The 21,228-nt window shown below is 42.4% G+C and overlaps 2 protein-coding genes across 4 annotated transcripts in view; both read right to left on the reverse strand.

Moving 5' to 3' along the window:
- Positions 1-972: 972 nt before the first annotated feature.
- Positions 973-7,900, reverse strand: rlim (ring finger protein, LIM domain interacting). 2 transcript variants are annotated; one of them, XM_033633462.2, is made up of 4 exons: positions 7,691-7,900; positions 6,332-6,555; positions 4,732-4,845; positions 973-4,648 (listed from the first exon to the last, which is right to left on the reverse strand). In XM_033633462.2, exons 2-4 carry the CDS (start codon positions 6,498-6,500, stop codon positions 2,907-2,909), a joined length of 2,025 nt encoding a protein of 674 aa, XP_033489353.1. In that variant the 5' UTR covers positions 6,501-6,555; positions 7,691-7,900; the 3' UTR covers positions 973-2,906. The 2 variants fall into 2 exon arrangements, with proteins under 2 accessions (XP_033489353.1, XP_033489352.1); XM_033633461.2 differs by having other exon boundaries at positions 6,332-6,558; positions 7,691-7,899.
- Positions 7,901-10,675: 2,775 nt separating this feature from the next.
- Positions 10,676-21,228, reverse strand: part of nexmifb (neurite extension and migration factor b) — a 66,024-nt gene continuing 55,471 nt past the window's right edge. The window contains exons 3-4 of one of the 2 annotated variants that reach the window (XR_004502003.2): positions 12,690-18,237; positions 10,676-11,700 (exon numbers count right to left, since the gene is read on the reverse strand). Coding sequence is in view for 1 of the 2 variants with exons in the window: in XM_033633235.2 (XP_033489126.1) it covers positions 14,015-18,237 (4,223 nt within the window). In the remaining variant the exon portion in view is untranslated. Of the gene's footprint in view, positions 11,701-12,169; positions 18,238-21,228 lie in introns of those variants that run through there. The other variant, XM_033633235.2, reaches the window with a different exon arrangement.

The following is a 21,228-nucleotide window of genomic DNA, read 5'->3' on the forward strand; positions in this document are numbered from 1 at the left end:
AGCCCAATGGATGGGCTCTTTCATGCTAATAAAAGGGGAAGTGAACACTAACCATCCTCTGCTTGCAATGCAGACAGGGTCAACTTTAAAGGTGCATGTGAGTGACACAACCCTGATTTCAAAATAAGTTGTGATGCTGTGTAAAATCTACATGAAAACAGAATACAGTGATTTAGGAAACAGATTTTCAACACATCAAAATCCTTTACACTAAACATATTTCCAATGCAGCTATTCACATTAAATTTAGATGAGACATTGGTATTAACTGAATAAAGCTACACTGATAAAATAATCATCACATTTCAATCCATAAAAACAATGAGCAATTAAGGGGAATGATACAGGAAAAAATATTGAACACACCAGCTGAAATGTATTTCATACTTAGAGAAGCCTTTGTTTGCAATGCCAGTGTCAAGATGCTTTCTGTCTGAAGAAACGCATCTCTCTCAGTGTTCTGATGGGATTTTTCTTCCACACAGTCAGTCTTAAAACCATGTAGATTGTGCCTGTGAATCTTGAGAAAGAAATTCCACTTTCAAAACTTAGCAATTAGTGTCCTTTGTTCCCAAAAGCATACGGAGTGTTGTTAAAAGAAACTTTTTTTGTGGGTGGCTGGATGTTGGATGTGGCAGGCATCAAATTCAGAATGACTATATTTACCAAAACAAAGTTTATTAGTTTGAACATTAAATATTGTCTCCTTTTCACTGCATTTAATTGAATATAGGTGGAAAAACATTTACAAATCATTACATTGTTTTAACCTTTTACACAGCATCCCATCTTTTTTGGAATCAGGGTTGTAAATTACATTTTAAAAAAGCCTAAATATGCAGTGGTAAGGGAAAAATATGTCAGATCCAAGCAAAATGAAAATAAAAGTATGTTGTAACTGCTGAATATTTAAGATAAAGGTAATAATAACCCAACACCACGATAGTGTACAGAAGGCATACCTGCAATGCATTTTTTTAGCATAACAATTGTTTAATTCAGCGGTTAGTTTCATTTAACACCCAGTTAACATACTGCACTGGGTGGGTCACAGAACAAGGCCAAAACTAAAGAATGGCCTAAGAGGGAACATACATTTCATTTACATGTTTATGGTATTTCACAATGACAATGTCTTGCATTCAAACTGTTATGTCCCACAAAGGGAAGTAATAATTGTGGCAAGGACATCTAACAGTGGAACAAGAAACATGACATGATGGCATTAACTGTGATGCCCTTTTCTTCCTTTAGCCAGTGTTTCTGTTCATCGACAGTGCTATTAAAAGCTACAGAACTAAATAAAATAAAATAACTTCAACACATTTTAAAAAGGTAATAAGTCTTCATTTAAGATTTTAGCCATTAACATTAACAGTTTTAACAATAGCATACATTTATATCTTGGTTTGTATTTCCCTACTTTCATTAGCATGTATTGCACACTGGTATGGAGCATCTGCTCATGGGGCAGAAGGGCACAGTGGGTGAGCATCTTGACTTCTACTGGAGCCTTACTTAGACAGAAGGACAATGATGTGACCTTTGTTCAGACTTGGTTAATGTCTGATACTCAAAGCTTTGGATTAATAACTTAAGTTCTCACTTGTACATTGAGGTGGACCTCTATTCTGGTTTGAGTTGACATTTTATTTTAACACAATTTCTGGTCATTTCGATCTATGCCAAGACCAGCTTAGAGAACTTAATTCATCAGTCAGTAATTTAAGACAACTCAATGTGGGAGTGGAAAAATAAAGAAATCAGACCTGATGGATGACAGGACAAAATGATTGAGAAATCATTGTTGTACATTAAAAAATAAACACCCTTACATTTGGGGGGAAAAGTCAAAAGCAAGTATATTCTTTTTCTGACATGTCATGCCTGTTAGTATTTTTGAGGTGGGGATATTCACATGCCAAGAACTTGATATAAACCCATATCTACTACCAATATTGAGACATCCCCAATTTCTGGTATGAATACGATTCAATATTTTTTAATGATCAAGGAAATAAGATAGTATATGATTCCAAAATAAACATACACATTTTGCCAAAGTAGCCTGGTTTGAATTATCTTTCCTGTCTGTACATTTTATTTTGTGAAACAATTCAGCACACTGAGAGTTTTCATGGTATATGCCACTCTACAACAGTAGTCTGTTTCTTTCAGGTGCACCAAACAGAGAGTAGAAGTTACACTGTAAATGGCAAATCAATTAATGTCCTACATCCTCTGGACATCTCAATCTCTTAATAATTCTGCTGTGTACACTGAAACCACCTATTTCTTTAACAGCAAATTTAGGGATGCTCTGGTAGAGAGTAGCTGTGGCAAAAATGACCCTAATCTTCTTATGAGATAATTTACAATCCAAAACCAATTCACTGATACAAAGTATGATTTAAAATTATTTTTACAAGCTTATTTACAGCTAATACTTTGAACTGGTTTAACTAAGAACTGTACCAATACCCAACTTCTGGTATATAAAGCGCCATTTAGGAGCTAATACAAAAGAGCAGATGTGTCTGAACTACCTGCAGGTGTGCAGCATTTATAACCAGGGGATTCTTTAAGAGATACCGGCCTGCTTGTGTGCATGGCTTGACGCAATGCAACAAACTGCTTGGTCACTACAGGTTGATTCAAACAACATGCATTGCTTGTGCCTAACTTTGGACTGCCATAATAAATGTCTTACTAGAGACTGAGTATGTCCCGATGTCACTGTTATAGAGCACCCCAAATCAAACCTGTGACTGCTTTATGATCAAACTCACAAATGGTATGAAGGAAATACATTTCAACAGTGGAGACACATTTCCTCAAAGCCTCTTATGGGCCTGAGATATTAAGATTACTTAGTTTGAAACAAAATGTCCTCAGTCTTTTATAAGCTACACCACACTCTCTCGGTTGGCTGATACCAAGACAGCCCTGCGGCAGATGGGGCAAGTGGAGTTTTCCGATAGCCAGCGATCAATGCAGTGCACGTGGTACTCATGTGAGCAGGGCAGCTTACGTAGCTTGTTACCTTCTGCATATTCTGTTATGCAGACACTGCAAGTCTTCAAGGCATCACTCTCACCAAAGTTGCGCATTGAGAGGTTGTCAATCTGCTCTTTGGTCAACCCTTGGGGCTGGTCCTCGTCGTCGTCATTTAGGAGGAAGAAATGGGCAAGCCGAAGGAAGGGCAGTGAGCTGGGCTCCTCTAGGCTGATAGGTGGTCTAGGTCGGGCCCTGCCACCAGAGGCAGGTGGAGCAGCGGCAAGGCCCTCATCAATATCAGTCTCAGCTGTCCTTGCTCTGACTCCAGCAGCCACAGGTGGTTCATCAACATCAGCAATAGGAGCAGCAGCAGGAGGAGCATCTGGGTTATTGAGGGCTTCAGCCAGATCCGCAGGTGTGTTGGCTCCGCGGTTTGAATCTGAAGAATCAGAATCTGAATCCATGAGGTAGCCGAGTTCACCAAAACCAGTCATAATCTGCCTAATCATAGACTGGAGAGCCATTGAGGTTGCCTCTCCCAAACCTGCATCGGAGATTCTTCGGATAGGTATGCGAATAGTGCTGACGTAGGTCCTCACACCAGCACGCTCAGAGCGTGAGAAAGTCCTACGAAATCCACCACGCTCACTTTCGTAAAGAAATGTGTTGTTTGAGTTCTGGGAGCGTGAACGGGTGCGACTAGCAATGCTGTCTCTTTGGCGATATTCGCCTGGACGCACACGACGCACCTGGAGATCAAGCATAATAGTAGGGGGACGGCGCCCTGCTGCACCCCCTTCACCCCCAGGAGCTTCTCCTTCCTGAGATCCTACATTTTGGGCCTCAGGGACCATTTCTTCGCCAGCTCTAGATGGCTGAACATCACTGTCAGCAGTGCTTTGCCTAGAAAGAACATGTTGTCGAGTCCGAGAGCTGCCCTCCACCTGAGGCACAGGGGAGACACTGGTGGAAGAGCTGATGCCTTGAGAGGAGTGAGCATGACGTGAATTAGGGAGACCATCCAGCTGATCCAGATTGAGAGGGGAACGGCTCCTGGCTGTACGGGCCCTAGTCCTGCGTGGCTCTGGACTACGGCTGCGGGCTCTCCTTTGTCCTCTACGTGGAGAAGGAGAAAGTGGGGGTTGTACAGGCAGGGCAGCAGGTGAGCTGGGACGTTCTCCTAAAATCTCTTGTGAAACAACTTCTTCTAGTTCAGGCTCCGGCTCAGGCACAGGCTCTGGCTCAGGCTCAGGCTCAGGCTCAAGCACAGGCTCAGGCACTGGCTCAGGCTCTGGCTCCACTATGACAGCCAATTCCTCTACTACTGGTTCCTCCACCACTTCTGTCTCCATAGGCACCTGTGGTTCAGCATTTGCCACCACTTCTTGACCCTCTGGAGATTCCTGGGAAGACTCCTGTGGAGGCTCCTGCTCCCCTTCAGCAGCTGCCTGCTGTTCAGCCAGGTTCCGATTCACACTGATTTCGAGGCTGAAGCGAAAATCCCCACTGTTTGGGTTGGTCTGGCTTACGGCCCGCCATGACTGGTTTCCGCGATGACCAGTTCTGGTAGTGTTGCCTGTGCGCCTCACTGTGTTCAGCCAGTCTAAGAGACTATCCCCATTGGCAGGATCCTCAGGGTTTTCTGGTGGTTCTGAAAATCAGAAGAGTTAACAATTGACAGATTATCTGAATTTGATGGTGAATAAATTTTCTTAAAAAAAATGCCAAACTTACCAACTGGATCTTCTCCATTTTCAGTACTGGGGGCACTAGTACTGTTATTCTGCTGTTCTGGACCATCCTTGATTTGCTGAAGTCTGCTAAACAGCTCATCCTCCGTTACTTCTCCTGAAAGAGACATTACAACACAAAACAACGGTCTGTTATTAAAAAAAGAAAAAATATTTTTTGGCAATCCACGTATTCCTTGAAGGTTATTAAGGTTTCTTACAATTCCTCTTCTCTAGCCTGACCACCAATGTAACCTGAGAGAGAGTCATTTGCAGGTGGCTGAGCGGAAAAGATTAACTCCCTATAATAAGAGCAAACATTTTCTGATTTAATGGACAGATAGAGGGGTATTCAGCAGAGGGACAAACTGTCACAGCAACAAATCTGGAAGTGAACCAGTATAGGGAAAAAAAAGATTGCATTACGCTGAAATGTTGTACATGAAAAGGACTGGTGGTAAATTTTGAACTGTATTGGGCACTTGAGCCATTTCTTTTAAGCAGCAACGGGACAATAATGAAAACTGCTGGTGTAAAGCACCTGACAAAGTGTAAATAAGTCATGATGGATAACTTTCATTCTTTAGTGTGAATGCAACAGCATACAGCACAGCACAGCACAGCAAGCCCATAGGTTAGTGTTTTATCTGTATGGGAGGAAATTACAGAAGAACACACATTAACAATGCAGGAAAAACTCTAGAGATTGCTTGCTGTAAAGAGGAGGCATTCTAATGCCTGGGAAGTAAATGTTTACATGACAACAGCTTTCATCACATCCAGCACATCCAAATCGATCGATAACTAATCACTTTGGCACAGATAATGGTAAGGCCTTGGAATATGTGTCAACTGTCTGTGACCAAGTAGTGAACATGTCCATATCTGGTAAACTCTGTTAACAGTCCGTTTCCAGAAGAACGATGTGCAAAACTTACTGCGTCATCAGAACACACGTAGTGGGGTGTCACATTCCAAGTATGAGAAGGGCAAAGCAGTCCGCACTGGAGTTTTCAGGCAGCAGACACTTTCCTCTGTCCTCACTGTGCCACTGGGTCGTTAATAAGGCAGGAGCGCTCCCGTGATTGGTAGCCTACGTGGCTGCGCATGCCCAGCCTCTGCATCAAGCTAGACCTGATGTGAGCCTTTTTAACAAATAATAATAATGTCTTGGTTTGAGTTTGTCTAAATCTATATTAGCACTTTTTTAATCTTTTTGTAAGCCAACAGTTTGAAACTTTGAAAGGGAGGAATGAAATTCAATACAGCTCAGACAAAGCATAGAATAGGAGAGATGAAATGACAGTGGGGCTTTAGTTATTAGCTGAAAAGAAACAAAGGCAAAAACAAAACAAAAAAAAAACAGGTAAAACTAAACTGAAAATGAATGAATCCTATATTACACATGTGCTTAATGAGATCCGTCAGGCTTCTGTGTGATGTGGCCTGGTATCAATTAAATCCACTCTGAATACCTGGAATGTACCGAGCACTGATACCCAGCCCTATCTTTGAGTTGCTCAATATGATACAAACGTCACCATTTCCACAGTCAGAGATTACAGTCACAAGAGTGAAGACTACTGTAATTAAATGTTAATTACCTGGAGTGCCCAAAAGATTGTTGTCTCTCATGAGACGATAGTCCTCATCACTCAGATTGTTGACAAACTGGTAAAAGGCCTCCTCCCTGTCCAGGCGGTCCAGCTGCCTTCTGCGCTGTGACTCTGGCTGGTCACTGCCACTCTGCTCAGAACTGTCAGACCCCTCCATCGATTCAGAAGGCAGGGAGGTTGAGGGATGCTGTCCGATCTTCAGCAAGATCCAGCTGCTGCAGTAACAACAACAAAACAGATAAATGTATTACTTATTGATTCAACCTCTAATAAGAATACTCAGGATTTAGGAAAGCATTAGGCAACAGAGAGTCAACACCGAAGGTTCGTGACTTGTCTCATTTCACACCTTTGAGTATTTCCACGCTGTCAGCTCTAATGAATGCAATATCAAGAGTATCAACCGGAGAACTTGTCAGCAAGGGAAAAGTCGGGTCAAAACACAGCATCACAATGCGACATGCTCAATAATTGGGAACGACGACCCAGCAACTGTTGGCTAATGTTAGCATGATTTACATCCACCGGTTACAAAGCAAACTGGCATGCAAACTTACTATAAACACAACACTGGCTAACTAAATCATTGAGATTATCGTAACGTAGTTTTCCTGAACAAACTAGAAACTGTGGATGTATCACAGCTATAATTCGTGAGAATAACATGAAGGTCTGAGTTTTTCGTAGTCCTGTGGGAAAGCAGTATGTTGGTCAAAGTCGAGATAAAAACAAAATGGCATCATCTAGCTTAGCCTACGCTAGCTAGCTACCTAGCATCGTACACGGTTACAAATACTGCCAACTTCAACCACAATTAACTGAGCGTTAGCTATGACGGAGAAGCGACTGTGTTTGTTGTAATATGTGGAGCAAACAATGAAGGACTGGCGATAGAGTGACTGCGGTATCATGTGTAACGTTATCGTCGGATCAAAACAAGCTTCTTAGACGACCAAACAACCCTGGTTGTGTTGAGCTCTCACTATGCTAATGCTAGTTAGCTTCCATGTCTAACATTAGCTAACGCTAACCTAGCCAGTAACTTCGTGCTAGGTGTCCTCAGGTACACTATCTTGACGTGGATACTAATTTGGGACAAATAGTTGGTTTCATGAAACGTGACATGGACTCCATTTTAGTCGTTATGTCTTCATACCACAGAAACATGAGAGTTTAATTAAAGAAAGACACCGACGCTACTGTTAGCATCACCGCAAGCTAACCGAGCAAGCGACGTCAACCAGTGACGTTCACAACCAGAGCAAACAAGCTAAAATTAGCTAGTTAATGAAAGTAAATGTTATCAGAAGGAATATACAGTCTGTCATCAAATCGCGGTTACATTACCTGTTCGGTGATGTTAGTAGCAATGTAATCGTACTTTCAAATTGTTCTTCTAACAGTCTCTCAAAAACGCTTGACTGATGAGCTAAGTGCGATTTCAGGATTCCATTTTCTTTCTTTTAGGAAGGCTACAATGATCTTCCGGAAACTGGAACCGCAAGAATATTTTCCCCTGAGTTTAACCTTCCAGGTACGCACAGGCACTGCGATAACACAGGCTAAATGGTTTGAGTTTGCGTCCGCCAATAGCAGCGAGTGAGGCGGGGTTACTATGATACATCCATGGGCGAGCTGTGCGCAGCCTGATAAGTGGGGCTGCCTGAAAGACTGAGCTCTGGGCAACACAACATGTCGTGTCTCTCAGCGGAGCATCAGAAAAAAGGATGTTTGTGTTGGACAGAGTAGCAGTGTTCAGCTGTAGCGTCACGGTGCGGTTGTAATTGCAAATACTCTTACCTTCTGCAGAATTCAGACTAGGAGACAAAGATCTGCAGGCACACCAGTGCGCTTAAATGTCCAATACAACATTATTCAAGGCTTTTAAGAAAACCATCTGTCCTACATGCACAATCATGTGCGACTTATGTTGCATTCAATGGCTTTTTACCACATCTTAAATTGATGATAGTTACTAAAATATTATGCCATTATGTAGTGATAATTAATTCCATTGTGACCATTTGTAGTAAAGCGTTATTTGAAATGAAACAAATACAGTCGTCTACAATTGGTTGGTGTTATGGACAAAATGCATGCAACAGTAGTGTAATTAAAATCCCATGTAACTGCTGTGCGTCATTAATGCCTCATTTAGTTGTATAGTCTCCAGTGTTGTACAAGTAGCACACAATCGGCTTAGGCCAGACTGTGTGTTAAACAGTATGTGCTGCCCAAAAAATGGTTGTATGTAGTCCACATATTTGTGTGTCATATAAACTCACTCACTCACATCTTAATTCAGTGCCACTTCTTTTTCAGCCAGCAGTGATTAATAGGCTATTTCTGCTCTGTCCCTCATGTACTGTCTACAGCTACCACTGCTACATTGTCAGAGGATGAGCAAATTATATTATAGCACAAAAAGACAAAAGAAAAAAAGACTGAAACACATGTAATCATGAGCACCCAAATTTTTAACATAAATCTGGGTGATAATTGGAAAAATGCAAATGTCATGTCTCCCAATCTAGGTGTTGTAAAGTCAAGAAAACAGTAGCATCAATTAACTTTACTTCATTAAAAATAAACGTTTTTGCTCAAATATTTTGCCATTGAGGTTTAATTTCTTCCCTGGTTTCAATACAAAATAAATAGCCAGAAAACTTACTGTGTTACAAAATTGATGTCACACCTTCTGCCTAAATTTTTTGTCAGTAATCTGTATCAGTAATAACTACTAGTTAATGACATATGATACGCAAGACATTCAATATTTTTACCTGTTAAACTGCATTTCAATATATATATATAAATATTACCCCATGGTGTCGAAGTGGATTTTTGCACCAGTTTTTTAATGCATTTATAAAGTGAATGTTTTGTGTTGTAAATGACATACAGCCACTACAGCGACACTCTAAATGTACTTACAATGTGTTCAATACATAAAGAAGGTCCAATAGTGAAGTCGAAGTCAAGGGGAATGGTACGCATTTCTCTTTATCCTTGAAATTACCATTTTAAAAGGTAAAAGAAATATAGATTTTTTTTTTTTTTACAGGAAGAAACACCTCAGGCAATAGAAGGGTTGAGACCTATGTGTCAGTGGAACTGGGATGCATACAGCAGCATGCTGCGACACCCTGTGATGACCCTTCGACAATAGGTGGCATCTAGTTACAGGCCTTTATTAAAAGCATTGTGCAAAAAGCCAGCAAGCACAATTGCAGTTATTTCCGACACATGTTGGGGAAAAAAAGCGTTTTTCCTCATTTATATTGGACACAGTAAAGCTATAGAAGGCTGTTGGGCAGTTGTTGAAAGCCTCTGCAATGCTATGTTTTACAACACATGCACGAAAACACACACACACACACACACACACACACACACAAATCTAATAATAACATTAAATTGCCAGCCAAACCAGAAAAAAAGTGTGAGTAATTGTGCTGTTTGTAGGTTCTTGTGATTTGACTCAATAAGTGCACGCCTACATGAGAAACAGACATGCTGATTCTTTTCAAAATGTTACTCCGTAGTCTTCTGGGTAATGATAAAAACAACAAACACACAAACAATCCTAATGAGAGAGTCTATGGCTGTCCATGCAATGTGAGCACGCACTGACAAAACAACTAGGGTCTCATTTAATAACCACAGGTGTACCTGATCCACTGCATTAGACATTCCATCTTATAATTTGCCTGCTCCCTTATCTGCTATGGGTGACTAAAGAACAAAAACAATGCTAATACCACCTGACAATTTTGGAGGCATACATCACAGGATCTGTTTATGGTCTGAGACAGTATCTCCAGCTCCAATTAAGCATGCCAGAATGAGTTGCAGTGTGGACCACAGCAGCCCAGCTCAGAGTTATGGATGAGCAGTCACTCTAGCAATGCCTGACCCTGAGTGCTAATTAGATATGACATTAAAATAACATGAGCCAAAGCCAGGCTTGTGCAGAAATTAAAATGCCTTACATCTAAGAATGTTCCAATGTAATAAATAAGGACAGACTAATCTGAATTATTGAGGTTGCATTTGTATTTACATATTTTGTGGAAAAAGCAAACACTGAGTATAACAGATTCTTCCCTATTACTATTATTGTAGAAGTACTACAAGGATGAGATGTATAACATATACTTCACTCCTGACATGTCGGTAAGTTGTTCCAAAATGCATCACCTCTGTAATTATTGTTTTGAATGGACCGAGTTTGTTTGCGGAGCAGTAAATAGTGTAGATATTCTATGTTTACTGTTTATACTGTCGTTAATGACTACAGCAACGGGTGGGCGGTAAAAAACACAACCCAACTCTCTTCAGAAAGCAGCATTCAAAATCTTATTTTAATTTGTATATTTACTCCATAAACATTATTACAAAACTCAGCAAGTTACCAATATTACATTATCACCATACAGGCTTGATCACAAATATTTAAAACCTTTGCAACAGTTACAACAAAACAAAAAAAACAAAATAATACTCAAATAATTTACATGAAAATCTATAAAACAGCAAATTGTTCACAAATTATATTTTTTTTTCCAGGTTTTCATGTTTTTTTTTCTTTGCTTATTTGTGTTTTGCACAGTAACACAACACTCTCACAACAAGATCATGGTCTTATTACAAAACTCCCAACAAAATGTAAATATTTCTAGTTTTCTGTTGATACTTTCATATTTTGGTTTTTAAAACCAGAAACTTGTCATTGTATATCCTTTCCACTGCCCATAGAGGCGCATAAAAGGTTACTCACACACACAAATACTTCACAGCACTTTCTAAGAAAAATATACACTTACAAAATATGTTACAAATTGGCACACAAAAAATATACAAGATTTTGTAGTGTCAAGAGTTCATTAAGATTCCTTCTGGTAACAACTCTAGACAGTATATATAAAGCTCGGTAATCTTTTAATGAAAAGAGCAAAAGTAATTCCAATCAATGTCAAAGAATCATGAAGTGAATACATCAAACATAACATTATAATATACATTCATAAAGAGGGTTAGGTACCTAATCTATTTTGCATTTCTTTTTTGTTAACTCTGGGAAAACAAAAACAAAAGAAAGAAAAGGAAAAAAGGAAAATGAAAAAAAAAAGAAAGAGAGAAAACAATTGTCAGCTTTCTTAGCACCATTAACATGAGGCAGCTCAACAGTGGCACATTTTAAAAACAAAAAGAACAAGTAAAGAAAAGAAACTATGAACTGAGAGAAGTACATTCAATTTGACAATAGGCAGAAATGAGAGAAGGCAGACTAAATGGGCTTGCAGCCCATGTGGAGCTTCCCATCAGCAGCTTGTCTTGGTCCTAACCCTGATACACTGGAGAAAAGAAACAAAGGATCATGGCAGAGAGGAGAGAAAAAAGAGACAGAGAAAGATTGATTATGATTCTTGCCATATGCAAGCAATCAATTACTATCACCTGTGCGTCAGAATTACCATATCCAGTGTGACAAGGCCTGTTTTTGAATCAAGCTTCAATTTGTCCGCACATCTCCATGCAGTCTCATGTAATTACTGCTCGTTTAAAAATGATATTCAACATTCAAAAGAAAGAGAAAATATAGGCCTATTGTTTCAGTATATATTTATAAAAGATACTCGTGTAACCAGTTGAAGTATATATTTAGCCTAGTATATAAAATCAAAAGATTTTCATAACTGATTAAACATGATTGTATGGTTCATTTTAAGGTGGATTTACTTCAGTGCAGTGAGGCAGTGAATGAGCCCAAAGTAATTAATATAAATGGCCCAGGAATACACTGGATCAGATAGTGCCAATACATTTTCTTTTCCGTTTTGTGCCTTTATTTGGCCTTGATTTTTCTGGTGACATTATTTTCTGCCAAAATATTGACCCATCCAAACTGAAATGACAGGTAATGATGACATTTCAAAGAAAATACCTTCGAGAGAAAGAAGTTAAATGAAGACATTATGTGATTAATGAACCAAAACGCACCAGTGGTGCAACTTATAAAGTATGGCAGTGTTAAGAAATAAATTACATGAGAATGTCAAGAAAAATTACTGTTTAAATTACCATTTCAGGTAAGATAGAAGTAAGATTCCCACGTGGAGCTAATGCAAAGACATGCTTTCCTTCATTTACAAGATTACTGATTCCATTTGTACTGAAAACTGCTTTCACATTCACATTAAATCTAACTGCAAAAATGTTATGTCCATTCACGACTGATGCGTGCATCAGAATCTCTATGAGTAATAAACTGCCTTGAATTTCCAGTACAAAACAGCTATTCAGTGAGGCACAGCCCCAACCGACAAATCATTTCCTTGCTTACCCTCAAACATCTGCACTACACTCTCCTTGGTCCAGAGAAAGCTCATTTGAACATCTCTTTTTTTTCCTCCGTCGTCGTCTTCCTCTACAGTAGCCTTCAGAGCAGATCTCCCCTTTGCCTCTCTTTTGTTGCTTCTCAGTGCCAGGCGATGTTGAGGTAAATTGAATTTGGCAAACAAAGTGGGGGAAACGAGGAGAATTCAGAGTCTTTCTGATTTGGTTTAGTGAGTGGTGGTGTACCACTGCCAGCTGTTGGTGCCTTTCATCAGAGAAGAGAGAAAAGTCCCAAATAAAGAATTCCTGTAGTGGCAAGTCTCTGTAAGGAGTCTCCAACCCGAGCAGCCAATACTCCAATGGATAGAAAAGAGGAACAGCCAATATTCACACATATATAAGAGGTCATTTACACAGCATTGTTACTTTTGGCACATTGATTTTAAGATTATAATCATCTTTTTTTGCAAATATTGCATGTCCCTGTACAACAACATTGACAAAAATACTCTGAGGGTGGAGCTTTTATGAATTTGCAAGGCGTAAAAATGTAAATTTAGATAACCAGTTCCTCTTAACTCCAGAGGATAAAGAAATGCTTGATAAAAGGAAATGGGGAGTCATTCCAACTTTGAAGGGGGGAGAAAAAAAAAGACAACGTCTGATATGTCATCAATACAAAATGGTCCCATCTTGTGTTTGCAAGATGTCTTGGGCTTAAATAGGGCTCATTAATTGTAGGTTTCCTTCTTGAAATGAGCCAGGCAGTGTATGAAGGACAGCAACAACAGGACATCCATATTCTGCATACAAAAACAGATGAGGAGGAGGGGTGCGTAGATGTCACTCAATGCATTTGTGTATATAGCTACATCTTTAGGGGTAAAGGGGTAATAAATACATAATTCAGGGGGAGCTAGTTCTGCTGAGAAAATACAAAAACAAAGTTCCTCAAAAAGGCGACAGAACTGTTTTCAAGGCTTATTCTTTTTTTTCTTTTTTTCAGACAAAAATAAAACAAAAACGACTATAAGAAGAACAAACAAAGCAGAAACAACAAAAGCAAGAAAAATGCAGCCATGGTCGTTTCAAATCTCAATCAAGCTTGACACAATCACTCAATAGGTAGTTTGCAAAGTACAAGAAGTTTTTCATGCAGATATTAATTTCCTCTTCGGGTGGGGGGTTAAAAGGAAGTGGGAGTAGTCAGGGGGAACGTAGTACTCATGCAGCTCTGGCATAGCGTCAGTGTAGGTATGCTTGGGAGGGAGGGCTGAGCAGGTAGTGGGGGGAAAGTGAGAAGGGGGTGCAACAGCAGCTGATAACAAAATATTACCTCAGTTTCTCAAAAGAGGTCATCAGTGCTATGTCCTTATTTGGGTCTCTCTCAGCTCGCTTCCCCTTCAGTGTCTCAATCCGCGGGAACTTTGCACTGGTCTTGTGGCGGTACAGCTTTTTGTGTGCAGGCCCAGGGTTAATAAAGTTGGGTTTATCAAACATGTTACAGCCCAGAGCTAGTTGAGGGAATAAGGGATGAGAGGGGTTGAATTTGGCCTGGTTCTTTCCTCCCTTTCCCCCTGCCTTTCTGCCTCTCCCCGCCCCTGTTAGCGTGGCTCCTTTTTTCTTCAGGTCGGCCTCTGTGCCTGCCAAGATTTTGAGGGTCTTTAGGTTGAGGCTATTGGCCTCAGAGGGCATGCAGGCCTCAGACATGGGATTCCACAGTGGCTCAATGGAGGCCATCATGAACCTTTGGACCTCTGCCATGCCAGAGACAATGTTGGACAGAATATTGGAGGGCTCCTCGAATTCTCGCTGGTCGTCCCCAACCAGGCTGTTGCTTTCTGACCAGCCGGTGCCAGACCAGTCCCCGGTGCTGCTACTGTCAGTCAGGCCTGTGCCACAACCACCTGCCTGGTTCTTTGCTGCCTTACCCTCCAACATGGCCTTTATCTTTTTGGTGGAACGTGAGTTCTGTTTCGGGGTCTTGACCTTTTCTGACTTGGGAGCTCTGGGAGCCCGCACTTTCTTTGGACTCTGTCCTGCAGCTGCCTGTTTGCAATTGCCTTTCCTCTTTGACTTTATGCTTTTAGCTCCTGCCAACATCTCACCAGTCTGTTTGTCAAATTCGGTAACTCCCAGCTCCTTTTTATCTAAATGTAGCACATCCTGACTGTTGAAGTTGTGCAGCGGAAACTGGCTGTCTTCCACTGTGTATGCATTTGCTGTATGCTCTTGTTGCTGCATAACGTCACAGTTCCACTTTACCTCCCTGTTGCAGTCCATAGTCATATCATTCACATCCTGGTACTCTCCAACATTCCCCGCCATCTTCACCTCGCGCCCCACAACCTGGGGGGACAGGTTGGGGGTCTCAGGAGGGGAGAGCTCTGACAGTGATGAGTGTCTAAACTTGTCAGGGGTGAAGTTGGAGATGTCCAGCAGGTCTGAGGACTCCCTGAGTGGGGTAAGGGCGTCCACACTCTGCTGAATCACCACTTTAGGACTGCAATGAGCTAGGAAGCTGTCTCGGCCCTCCTCCTCACCCTCTCGCTCACAAGACTTGAGGCTGAGGGAGCTGTAATTGCTGGAGGAGGCTGACAGAGAGCCCACTGAGTCATAGCTGATGAGCCTGCCATTGTCTGTGCACAGGGACCCTCTCTGGTATTGCACCTGGCCCTCCACACAGGCAGACTGACACACTTGCAGATCTGCCCCAGGCTGCAGCCCAGCCTCAGTCAGGTAGCTCTTCTCATAAAGTAGCCTGTCAGCCTCAGGGCTCAGCTGGCTGTAGTTAGACACTGGCAGGCTGTCATTCAGGGGCACAGCAGCTGGGAAGTTGTTGGGTAAGATGGGAGTCTCAGGGGTCTCAGGCCCGAAGCTCTGGCTGTGACTTGGGCAGAGCTGTGGGTGCCACATCTGGGGGAAGCTGGGGCAGTTCTGGGGAGACTGCTGGAGCTCTGACTCAGAGGGGGGAGAAAGGACGCAGCTCTGAGCGAGCTGCAGAGAAGAAAACTGTTTCTCCTCTAGGGATAGCCCCAGAGGATACTGCTGCCTAGAGGGCTGCTGGGGGAAATAAGAGATAGCTGCTCCACCGGAGGAGTCCGTGGCATCTAACAGGGTCTGCAGGTAGCCCCCCGGGATAACAGGGACGCCCGCCTCCACCGCCTCTGAGGAGGGAGCTTTGTCAGAAGAGCAGGTGGACGAAACAAAGGGGAATTTCTCCTCAGATGTGTGAGCCGTGGTGGTATTGTCAGAAAAATGGGGTTTGACTGTAGTTGAGCTAACGCCTGCCTCTTCTAACCCAGCAGTAGGGTCCTCAATCTGTGCCGCAGCGACACAGGCATCCGTTTCATTTGTCACGCTCCTCCCCTCCTCTCCCTCTGCCTCTTTCATTTTCTTGCTCCTCAGCCTGGCTTCGCTTTTGAATTTCCTTATCCTGACTGTTTTATTTCCTCCCAATCTCCTCCCCTCCCTCTCCTCCCTCTCCTGGGAGCGGCTCTTGGCTGTGACTGTGTGCGTGATGGAGTTTGTGTCTAATGTGACTGGGAGGCCTGGGGCTGCTATTATTCCCCCTACCATGGGGGTGGCCTCTTCTTTAGTGACACCTCCCTGGCCCCGATCAGAGAGAAGGGAGCACTGTACTGTTGCTGATTGCTCCACAGCGTGAATCCTCTGAACCTTAAGCCTGTTTGCAATCTTGTATTTCCTTTTGGGATGACTAGAATTAAAAGGGCGATGATGGCGTCCGTTTAGATGAAAACCGCGCTGTTGTTTATCTCTGGCAGCCAGCTTAAGCTGTTCCTGTCTCTCTCTTTGCCTCTCCTGCCAGAAATCCTTCAGAGGAGCCAGTGTCTCATATTTGCTTACTGTGTCGGTGTTTAAGCTCACAGTAGCATCCACAGGGTCCAACTTGCCCAGTTTCACCGACATGAGTCTCTCTCCTTTAAACCTGTTGATGATGATGTACTTGATCACCACTGGCGGCTCTTTACGACAGGATTTCCGCCGTTTTTTAGGACACCAGTCTACATCCTCCTCCTCTTTTTGACCAGAGGGGGCTTTCTCTTTTTTCTCTGCATTCTTTTCACTCTCGAGCGAGTCAACATCATATAAGTAATCATCACTGTATCGAACCTTTCTCTTGGAGCGCAAGCCATAGTTGAGAGGGTTAGAGGGGCTGAGCAATCTCTTTGAGTGTCCCTTCTTAAACTTGCCCTCCTGCAGGGTGTCTGAGGAGGAGCCAGTGCAGGAGCTGTCATCACTGAATTCGCCTGACTCCTCTGTGGAATTGAAGTCCATTAGGTAGCTGACTTTGGGAGTGGACATGGGTGAGCCTTGGGAGCCGTCAAGGGGGCTCCTACCACTGCAGTCCCCAGCCTTTCCTTCCTGTTCTGTCTCCAGGATGAGCTCATCAGTTTTGGGCTGAAGCTCCTCAGCACTCCTCCTCAAGACTCCCGCTCCCTCCTCTTTCTTGGCACAGTTGGCCAGGACACTGGGGAAGAAGTTGAACTGTGTCTCCTCCTGGAGCACATTTGTCTTTTCCCTCATGTTGTCCTGGAAAGACTCGTAGCGAATCTTCAGCGAACAGACATCACTGCTTAAAGTCGAATCATCGTCTTCATCATCAAATAGATTGTCAACATCCTCCTCAGAGAAGAGGTTGACTGACAGTTCATTCTTAGAACAAAGGTCCAGCAGTTCCATCTTACTCTCACTGATGAAGGACTCAAAGTAGCCCCAGTCCTGGCCGGCGTTAGCCAGCAGAACCTCCTCTCCGCTCACTTTGTCCAGTAACAGTCCCTCATACAAGTTCTTAGCTGTTGCATCATCCTCTGGGTCATCACAGTCCTCTGTTGTTTTGTTTCCATCAACCCTCTTGCCCTCACCTGGGGCCTTCGGCAGAGGAAAGCTAAGTAGCTGGTCAGAGAGGAGCTGTTCTCCATAGTGACTCACTGCCTCCCCCGCATGGCTCAGGCACTGGATGCTGATGTTGTTGATGTCAGAGAAGTCCTCTCGGCTCACATCCCCTATCCTTACGTTTAGCCCGGACTCTGCGTCAGGGTTGGTGTTAGGGTCATGGGGCGGGTTCTGAATGGAATTAGGGTCAGTAGCATCACGGGTCTCTATGAAGCAGCCGAGGCAGGTGCGGGTAGGCTGAAGAAGACACTCCTCTGTCAGTGCAGACACAGTGCCAGGCTCCATCATTGTAGCTGACAGAGGGAGGGCAACAGGCAGCAGAAGGGAAGTCTTCTGAGCGTCTCCTGTTGGGCTCCAGGAGCTTACAGCTGGGTTGGGAAGTGGTGTAGGAGCGGAGGTGTGCTGAAGGTGGGGGACTACAGTTGGAGCATCACTGGCAGGAGGGCAGGGGGCCACTGTCAGGCTCAGGGAGGAGTCAGTGCCGAGGGGCAGGGAGAGGGCTGGTGATGTAGGTGTGGTCCTCTGGTGTGCTGGGCAGGCCTGCTGTGAAGTCTCTGCGGCAGGAGCTGGTGAGGATGGAGGGAGAGCAGCATCAACGATGCCGCACAGAGTCAGATCACCACTCTGCTCACATACCCCTGCAGGGAGAAAAAAAAGAAAAGAATTCAGATTGTTCAACTCTTTGAACTGTAAGTCTGAAGTTAAATTACATTGTTTTTGTTCTGTAGTTACACTGACATTTGTTCTGGGCTGCTGAAATGCAATTAGTGTCAATTAACCCCCTGGAGCTCCAAATGTCATTTTGTGATGCCAGCCTTAAACATTAATATTTCAGTTGTGGTACTAGATTCAATAAGAGGTATTAGCAATGTCAAGTTGGGACAACTTCTTACCCATTACTGATTGATATTCAAATGTAAAAGTCGAGACTAGGCGAGAAGTAACGCAGTCATAAAAAAATATTCCCATCAAATTCTCAGAACACATAAAACATGAGGCAGGTGACTCATAAATGGAGTCACCTGCCTCATGTTAAGTTAACATGTTGGCATAAGTGAAAGTTTTAAAGGGATAGTTCAGCTTTTTGAAATTAAGTTGCATGGGGTACTTTTCCACAGACAATATATGAAAACAGCAGGAGAGAGAGGCAGACAATGTCCTGCTGTGGAGGGGTCCACAACAAAATGTAATTTAGCTGCCTAACAACATTAATATAGGTTTAAGTGTGTGCTACATTGTGTGTATTTTCACTGCTTCACCTTAAAGTCACACAATGATTTCCAACAGTAAAATGAAACAGTTTTATCTTCAAAGCCAGACTCCATTGATAAAAACTGCGATTTAACATTGCTGAGCACAGGGGCCGCTGGTGTACTGCTGCCTCAAATAGTTATTTTGTTTGTGTTATTGTGTGACTTTGGCGTTTAAAAGGGTTAGTTCAGACTCACCAAAGTCACAAAATAACACTAGTTAACTAACTGATTGAAGCAGTGGTAGGCCAGCAGCTTCTGTGTTCGACGTGCTAAAATGACTGTTTTTGTCAAAGGAGTCTGGTGTCTTTGACGAGAGCATACATGGGGAGCTGAAGTTGTTCTGTCAGAAGGGGCTGTCTGACTGAGAGGTAAAGTTGTGAAAACACTCTCAATGTAGTGTACACTTAAACTCATATTTATTTTTCTAGATGGGACTTTCTTTAAGAGCTAAAATACATTTCGGTGCTGACCCCCATCCACGGCAGTGGAGCTTCTGTGTCAGACTCCAGCTTGCTTCTCCAAACTGGGGCCGTGCCAACTGACCACTGTACCCCATACAACCCCCTTTCAAAAAATCTGAACTATCCCTTTAAAGATGTGATAGATATGCAGTTTAATAGAACAAAATAAGCAATTTTATCACACGCTTGCAGGAAGCACTGCAAAGTTCTCAGAAACAAAAACTCTCTCTGAGTGTCCTTAAAGTAGGTGTTCGTGATCAGTGGAATGACTTCTACAATTATGCGGCATTCATTTCATAAAATAGTTAGTAAATTGTTTTAATTTTGTGTTAAATTAAGTTTATATTAATAGACAGAGGGGTTGGAAAAGTCACTCCAAAGTGGTGCTAATTAAGGTTTCTTGAAAATATTCTTATATTTTTAGCTCAGCAATCATCTTCCTTATGGAAATAATACACAACAATGGTGCGGTGTATTATTTCAAATGAATGCAGTCATCTTGCATTACCTCCCCCTACTTTTAGCATTTTATCCGTATAGATCTCACTTAGCTCTAAGGTAATGAGATACCACAACATTACACAGATTGGCAGCAATGATAGCAAGTAATGACTAAATTAAAAGTAGGTTTTGGTGATTTTCTACAGGTCGATTGTGACAATGTCTTAATCAGTCAAAGACATCCATCTGATGAGTAACAATCAAAACCCACAGAAGCGGGCTTGTAGCAGCAGGCAGATAGCTTTGTTTGCTCTGCATAATTAGATGACAGCAGTGGAGGCAGGTACGTACACATGGGACACGACAGGCCCATATGTTGGAGACTGTATAACCAATATCATCTACACCTGCCTCCCTCTACAATCCCAAGCTGCTGCCTCACAGATATTCTTAAAAACCATGCCGGGGAAAAAAAAATGAAATTGAAAAACATACCACAGCAATTAATGTGCTCACAGAGGTTAACTAGCAACGTCCCCCATTTTAGAATGGATGCGCCTAATCATTATTGAGGTAGTGATAAATGCTTGAGGGGAAGACTGCTTAACAAACAGTATTCAACATGGCTGTACTGGCGGTGAGTAAATCTTTGAATATGGATATGATTTGAGAGTGATTTAACAAGGTAATGAAATTTCTGAGAGCAGGTCTCTCCGGGTCTGCGGCCTGCAGACACATCGGAGCAACCAGAACGCCTACTAAAAGCATACAACTGTGCTACCGTCGTCCTTAATGAAGAAAACCTCCGGAGAAATATGTCTTCTCTCCTCCTCTCAGAGTCAAAAAACTGTTATAGCAGCAACTTGTGAGAGGCTGCAGAAGCATCACAGCGAGGCGTTTGCCATCAGTTCCCTTCAATCTGTGAGCAAAAATGACCTCAGAGCAAAAGCATGTTACTGACACATGTTCTCCGTGGAGGACAGATATCCTTTTATACTTTTAACAGCTATTTTCTTTTCACTGGTACACGTTGAGCCACAGTGCATTGTATGGCACATAGGAGGATATTTTTTTTCTAGGCATGCACACAATTCATTTGGATTCGTGTGGAATTATAAGTAAACAGCGCCAGTGCTTGAAATCTACCAAGTAATTTTCCAGCACACGTAGATAAGACAAATATAAAGAAATTATTACTTATCTCTTTCATTAGCCCCACAAAGAAGCAAAGGCACAGAAAGAGGGAAATTACAAAAAAGGGGAGAAATTAACTTCCTTTATCCCCCCGCGCTCGCATGAAACCTAAGCTGCCACCTAATATTGCCAAAAGATTGTTCAAAATTACTGTGAAACATTAAACTCATATTGAAAAATGTGTTTCCTCAGGGTTTATAATGGATTAACAATCTATCCTATCCAATGTGTGTGTGCATGTGATTTTCTGGTGTGTATGTGTGAGAGAGAGTGCATGTGT

Source organism: Epinephelus lanceolatus, chromosome 7, assembly GCF_041903045.1.
Source record: "Epinephelus lanceolatus isolate andai-2023 chromosome 7, ASM4190304v1, whole genome shotgun sequence".
NCBI classification, from domain to species: domain Eukaryota; kingdom Metazoa; phylum Chordata; class Actinopteri; order Perciformes; family Serranidae; genus Epinephelus; species Epinephelus lanceolatus.